The sequence below is a fragment of the Acomys minous genome (genome assembly GCF_964271855.1).
Source record: "Acomys minous genome assembly, chromosome: 2".
NCBI classification, from domain to species: Eukaryota; Metazoa; Chordata; class Mammalia; order Rodentia; family Muridae; genus Acomys; species Acomys minous.
Genome location: NC_140484.1, coordinates 138,398,198 through 138,406,007, shown reverse-complemented (window position 1 = coordinate 138,406,007; position 7,810 = coordinate 138,398,198). Strand labels below are relative to the sequence as shown.

Genomic DNA, 7,810 nt, shown 5'->3' with positions numbered 1-7,810 from the left:
TTCTTGTCACTCTTTATACACAGTGAGCAAAGGATAGAATGTATTGACTCTGCCTGGGGTCTGTGTCTTCATTCTAGTTCTTCTTTTTTAAAAAAATATTTTTATTTAATTTTAATTTATGTGAGGGTTTCAGATCTTGGAGTTACAGACAGTTGTGAGCTGCCATGTGGGTGTTGGGAATTGAATCCGGGTCCTTTGGAAGAGCAGGTAGTGCTCTTAACCGCTGAGCCATCTCTCCAGCCCCTCTAGTGCTTCTTATAGAAGGTTAAGTGGCTTAACATTTTAAAAACACACATTTTTATCTGCTATACAATTAAATCAATGAGGGTCCTATTATTGTTATGGAAATGGCAGTAGACACCATACAATGTATTGACTCTACTACAGGTAATTTGGAAAAGATTCTTACAGGCCAGAAATTACTTAAGATTTCATTATAAATGTTACATTTGTAAAATTATATTTCTTGTACATGTGGTAACTATTTCATCTCACACCACATGCTTAGTTTTAAATCCATCTGTGTATTTACTATATACATAAATGTGAATTGAAAGTCCATTATTTAAAGAAAATGTCTAACATTGTGTTTTGAAGTTTATGAAAGATTCAATACATAGGACTATATAAACACTGAGCATCCAATATAATTATATGTTTTGAATGATATGTTTTTGTTATAACTACTATCTATGTATTAGTGAAAATGCAGCCACATAAATCCCTTCCTGTACTGTCCCCATCACAGCTTTTATCTGGCAGCAGCTACACTGTCCCATGGCTTTCCTGGAGGATGGAAACCGCACTGCAGTGACAGAGTTCATTTTATTGGGCTTAACAGATGACCCCGTCCTTAGAGTCATCCTCTTCACCATCATCCTGTGCATCTACCTGGTGACTGTCTCTGGGAACCTCAGCACCATCCTTCTCATCAGAGTCTCTTCCCAGCTCCATCACCCCATGTACTTTTTTCTCAGCCACTTGGCTACTGTTGACGTAGGCTACTCATCTTCTGTCACACCCAATATGCTTGTCAACTTCCTGGTAGAGAGAAGCACCATCTCTTACCTTGGGTGTGCCATCCAGCTTGGCTCAGCTGCTTTCTTTGGAACAACTGAATGCTTCCTTCTGGCTGTGATGGCTTATGATCGCTTCATGGCAATCTGCAATCCACTGCTGTATTCCACCAAAATGTCCACGCAAGTCTGTATCCAATTGGTTGTAGGATCTTACATAGGGGGTTTTCTTAACACTTCCTGCTTCATCCTTTCTTTCTTTTCTTTTCTATTCTGTGGACCAAATATAATCAATCATTTTTTCTGTGATTTTGCTCCTTTGATGGAACTCTCCTGTTCTGATGCCAGTGTCTCTGGAGTTGTCATCTCATTTTCTGCTGGCACAGTCACTATGACCACACTCTTTGTCATAGTCATATCTTATGTTTATATCCTCATCACCATCCTGAAGATGCGCTCCACCGAGGGTCGCCACAAGGCCTTCTCCACCTGCACCTCCCACCTCACTGCGGTCACTCTCTACTATGGGACTGTTACATTCATTTATGTGATGCCCAAGTCCAGCTACTCTGCAGACCAGAACAAGGTGGTGTCTGTGTTCTACATGATGGTGATCCCCATGTTGAACCCCATCATCTACAGCCTCAGGAATAATGAGATGAAGGATGCTCTGAAGAGACAGCTTAGTAAAAAACCATTTTCTTAAGATATCTGCTAAATCATTATTTTGTCCCATGTAGTGTAGTAATGAAATAGTACATAATAGTATAAAAAGGAATACATGTTATGATATATACTTAACCAGACTTGAAATTTGGTAGTAAATGTATAGGATGAGTAGTAATATGTCCTAAATTAAATTATATGTTCAAATTAAATTATAATTAATAAATGTCATGTACAACCAAAAATTTTTCCACAAAAAAATCATATACTGAAAATTATTTTTCAATTGTAGTCATATTAGAAAGTAATTGCCTAATGTGTATAAATTATTTAGTAACTAATTTTTAAGTGAATGTTCAGTCTCAATAATTGCTACCTTCAAATATATATAATAACTATAATTGAAATCAAGAACATTTTGGGGGGAAAATGCCAAGGTGGAGCAGTCAATAAATTTGTATTGCAGTAGTATCATCTGTTTTGATCAGTCTTTCACATACATATGTATCATATCTGTGTTCCAATACTCTGATGCTAACACTCGCTGTTAGTGGCAGTGGATTCTCTTGTGGGGAGAATGAGATAGTGATGAATAATATGCTACTCTAGGAAATTTTTTAAATTATGAGAGTAGAATCCAGAAACTGGTAGTATCAATGTATCCTACCTAAAAGCCAGAGCCCCTGCTTTCCCTCAAAGTCTTTATTAATCTCAATATAGTAATGACTACCATTTTTTCCTTCCAAACTTAGTTCCTTACACTCAACAGCCTCCATCACTGGGTCAATTCATGAATTTAAGAGCGTGAAAGTATTTTATCTCTACCCTTTCTGTGGTTCTACTTGGTCAGAAATTATGTAGATTTGAGACCAACATTGATCTACTACTGTTCATTGCCAGTGTCTCTACTTCAGGCTGACCTCTTTCACAATAAATAGTGCCAATAAGATGGCTAACTTAACAAGTCAACTTGACTACAATGTGGTCCTCAGATATTTGATCCAATACCAGTGTCAGTAAACCTAGGATGGTGCAGCAAGACAGTTTGCAACTAGCACTCATGAATTAGGCAGATTATCTTTCAATGAGAAGAGATTTTTCTGATCAGTTCAAGGCTTTAAGTATTAGGGCCTCTCAAAGAAAATCTTATGCCTCCAGCACAGCTTTGGAATCCAAGCTATAGCATGAACTCCTGCTGGTATATTCACACTCTTAACCTTCACTGTGGATTTTATTGTTGTTGTTGTTGTTATGTTTTTTGGGACAGTGTTTCTCTGTGTAGCTTTGGCTGTCCTGTACTCACTTTTTAGACTAGGCAGGCCTTGAGCTCACAGTGATCTGTCTGCCTTTGCCTCCCTGAGTACTGGAATTAAAGATGTGTGCCAGCACACCTAGCTGGCACTGTGGATTTTAAACTGACTAGTCATATACAGTCATGAAAAAATACCATATATATGTACATTAATCTATATTATATAGTTATATATGTAATTTAATATATTCATCTCCAAGATTTTTCATATGTGTGTGAATTTTATGAGGCAAAGACATAAAAAATGGCCAAGAGAGATTGGATATATGATTCTTTATCTGTGTATACATCTATATATACACACACATAAATGTGTTTAAATGTAGATATAGGCTTCTTTTCCGTGGATTCCTAATACCATAGCTCAATAGCTTTCAATTTCTTTGTCTCAAACACAAATTTAGTATTTGTATTTTGTTCATATCTCATTAATTTAAGTAAATTATGTTCTTTTCTAATCTTCCAAATTTTGGGAGTGGTTGATTTATTTTCTTGACTATTGCTTTCTTTTTTAATTCTTGGTATGTTCTGGTTGTTTATCACCTGTCAAATGTATAGTTTGAAAAGATTGTCTTTTAATTTTTTTAGTTTCTCTGTGCTCAGCTGATGGTTTCTTTTGCTGTACAGAATGTTTTGAGTTTTATGAGGGCCCATCAGCCAACTATTGACATTAAATCATGGGCAAATGGAGACCTGTCCTGGAATGTTTTTCCCATATCCATGTCTTGCAGAGACTGCCCACATTTTTTTATTGTGTCTTCAGAGTTTCATGTTTCACATTGAGGTTTTTGGCCCATTTGGAGGTGATTTTTGCACAGAAAATAGATATTGGTCTAATTTCATTCTTCACATGGATATTCCATTTTCCCAGCACCAATTTTGGAAGATATTGTCTCTTCTCTAGCATGTGTTTTGACAGCTTTGTCAGATATCTACATTTATCATTATGTCCGGCAGGTTGATTCTTGTGTCTCCTGTGATTTTTTTCCTTACTACACAAGCATATTAATGTTAAGAATTAACCATTTCTAAAACCTGAAATTTCTCCATACTCTTTGCTACCTCAAGGCCCTCTCACTTACAGTACTATTTCCCTCAATGCACTGTTCCCATTGTATGGGTGACACTCAGATTAGTCTGGAGCTACCAACTCATGCATTTGGTGGTTCTGGAAGACTTCTTTAAGCTCCACACTAAACACTGACTTCCATTGCCAGATGCACAGCCATGCAAATCTTCAGTGTGCTTGTTACATACTAATGCTAGTTTTTATGAAGAGCTCAGATTTTGGCATAGATAGTTAAAATAATGTTCTCTGCCCCCTCCTCTTCAATTTTCCCACAGTTTTAGAATCCTAGTAGGCTTTAATGCATACTGAGTGAAAATAAATGAAAAAAGTAAATATCTAAATTACTAAAGGAAACATTTCTCTGTCTAAAGCATAGATTCACTAGACTTTGAGTATTTACCAAGGATGAAAAGAAGTACTACAGTGTAAGAAAAAGGTCAATCTCAACATCTGCTATCTTTAAGACACATTCATTGAAAACTAGTAGAAGGACAAAATAGCTTAAAGATTTTTGCCAATAGGTTGCTTGGTTTCCAACATTTCTTTCCATTAGATCTCTGTTTCAAGCACAATGGAGGCCTTCACCATTGCACCTGGCATGGTGGTTTGTATTAAACTAAAATTTCAAATCAAAAGAAAGAAGCAGTAAAAAGGAATTTCTTGAGAAATCTTACTGAAAAAAAATCTCAATTGGATGAAATCTATTGGAAAGGCCTTTGCACATCTGTAAGAGTTAGATTAGTGTTCTCTTCTCTGACTCTAATATTAGCTTATTGCTTTGGGGTGTTCCAGAAAGAGATTCTCTGGGTCTCTGATGCCCCCCAAAAACATTTTTAGTGGTGCAAATTGATCCTATGATGTGTTGGGTAAAAGTATTTTACATCTTCCCACAGAAAGTTAATTTATTTATACATGATAGTGATTAACTATTTTATTTTATACCTCTCTGCATTCTCTTTTACTCCCAATTCATTCTCTTCTAGTTACAAATCAAATCATTTAATCCGTGTGTTAATTCAGAAGCTTTAATTCTCTCTCTCTCTCTCCCTCTCTCTCTCTCTCTCTCTCTCTCTCTCTCTCTCTCTCTCTCTCTCTGTCATTCCTGTCCCTTTTCTCCACTTCCTCTTATGTTTCCCTTTATTCCTCTGTGTATGTAAATTCAGAGCACAATTATTTCAAATATCTCTTGAGACAAGAATTTGAGTATGCTTATATGTACTCCTATGTATGTATATTCAGTTCACATATGAGCAAGCCTACTACATCCCCTAAATGTCTTTCCTCTTCTGGCCTTGCTCTCTTCTAATTTATTCTTCATGCTTCAGACATAGCCATAAATTTAAAGAAATTATTTTCTTTCTCAAAACCAAAGATCTACATCACTTGCTATATCTTAGAGGTTGGTGAAATGTCATCATTGTGGTTCAGACTAATTGTCAGCTACATAGGATCTAGAGTCAGCTATGGGGTAAACTCCTTGTATGTCTGCACATGGATAATTCATAGAAGAATTCACAGAGAAGTAACACCTGCAACTCACCCAGTTTCACTGGCTCAATGGAGTGGCAGGGGTGATTCAACTTATCATCCTTTCTGTTCAGTCCACCTGGGCTAGCGATTATACTTGGTAAATGAACCCCTTGCCATCCTGTAGCCTAGTGATATGTTGGATAGATGGTTTTTGTCAATTTGGAATCAGCTAAAGTTATATGGGAAGAGGGGACAGCAGCAGTTGAGAACATGCCTTGGTAGGAATGACCAATAGGTACTTCTATGAGATATTTCTTATTTACTGATTGGTATGGGGAGACCCAGCTCACTGTGGGTGATGCCACTCCTGGGCAGGACTCATGTGTCTTGTAGAAAGCAAGGTGAGGAAGCTTGGGGACCACTCCATTAAGCCCGGTTATCCATGCACTCTGCTTCAGGACCTGCCTCCATGTTTCATCTTTGAGTTCCTACTTCAATGATGGACCATGATATTGAAATATAAGCCGATTAAATTCTTTCCTCTCTAACTTGGTTTTGTCCAGTTTTTTTTACAACAGTAAAAGTGTTGCTACAGAAAGAGAGAACAATGAAATCACGATCATGAGCCAATGTTCAAAAAATATCGTGTGAAATATTTAGCATTGGGAAAATAACTTAAAACAATGTCCACTAACACACAGGTCATCAGGAACAGTACAGTTAATAATATTCTGTCTCAAACCATGAAATCAGTAAATGTGGAAAAATGCAATGTGAAAAATATAATGAATTATACACTATCTCGCAAAGAAAACCTATTTACATGCTTTTTTAATTATCAGATGGAACCATGTTAATTCTTACATAAGAGGAAAGTATCACATGAGATGAAAGGCCTCCTTAAAATGTAATTGTGTGTGTAAAATGAACTTCTCAGTACTCACTGGGAGTCATGTATTGGTCCCTGATGATTTGAATTCACACTGGAATCCAGAACCTCAGTAGGGACTCATCCTCAGGAACAAACAATAACGATAGAGACAGATTTGCAGCTATAAAGTCATAATGACTTTGAACTTGTTGCTTTTCAGTGAATTTTTGTTTGAAGAAGTAAGTTTTAAGATTAATGAGTAGATCTGGCTTACTGATCTGATCTTTATCATTGGAGAATACTTTATTTTTAAATCAATCTATCTAAATGTATAAATTTTATTGGGTATGCAAGTCAGGTAAAATAAGGTCGAAACTACGTGAATCAACTTCTATTTTCACATTAAAACTCCTGTGGATATCCAGGTAACCTTCAGTGTTAAAGGCTTATTATTTATCTAGCCATTGATCAATCCAGAACCCAGCATGATCTCTAACTGTATAGAAACTTTCTGCTCAGGCAAATGAGGTCACTATCCTTGAAATGCTTTGATGGAGTATTGTTGGTAATGTGTTAGGGAAATATGTGCTTTGTTTATTGACTGAATGTTCTACTCTCACAGGCGCCAGATGTTTTAGATAAACAGAAGGTATAATGTCAAAAATATTGAGGTAAGAGCACACGTTGCCTTGAGCTAGATGAGCCTGTGTAAATTTCTCAGCTTTTAGTTTGAGTATTTACTCCCAATTTCACAGGGTTGGAAACCATGTGATTTCATTCTATCACACTCTGGTCAGAAAGAACAGATTTTTTTGCTATGTTTTCAAGTAAATAAGCAAATTTATCTTGATGTGGCCTTGCTTCACTAACAGACTGTGTACTAAGAAAGCTCACCTTTTGTGTATTAACCACATAGCTGAAGAACTACCCAGCTATATGTCCCAAATGGATATGAGCACTGAACTTCACTGTGACTCTTTCATAAATACATGAAGGCTAGATAAAGTTTAGTGAGCTAGAGGTTCATGTCATTCTAGACTTCTTATGTAGTCTTAATATTTACCCAATAATGACATAAAAATAATAAGAAAGTGTTCAGTACTACCTCATGGAAACAAAACAACTTTCCTGGTGCTTAATGGCAAAAGGTGAGCCATTATTTACATTTTCTTCACATTATTGTTTGGTTACATATTTTACCTCTGGTGATATTTAAAACTTCTGACACTCTATAAGTCTGCCTTTCAAAAATTAGAGACAAAGCTTTTTTGGTGTATTTTACAACATGTAAGTAAAAAATAAAAGATACAATATTTGATGGAAGTTTTCTAGAATTTGTGTTTAAAATTCTAAATCACATTAATTAAGCATAAATGTATGTACACCAAAATTCTAAACAAAAGTGT

At 36.1% G+C, this 7,810-nt stretch overlaps 1 protein-coding gene across 1 annotated transcript; it reads left to right on the top strand.

The window, feature by feature from the left end:
• Window positions 1–777: 777 nt before the first annotated feature.
• On the top strand, window positions 778–1,722 carry LOC311592836 (olfactory receptor 5P66; the record flags this gene model as incomplete). The annotated part of the gene is made up of 1 exon (XM_084773686.1): window positions 778–1,722. The coding sequence occupies one exon, from the start codon at window positions 778–780 to the stop codon at window positions 1,720–1,722; it is 945 nt and encodes a 314-aa protein (XP_084629812.1).
• Window positions 1,723–7,810: the final 6,088 nt, after the last annotated feature.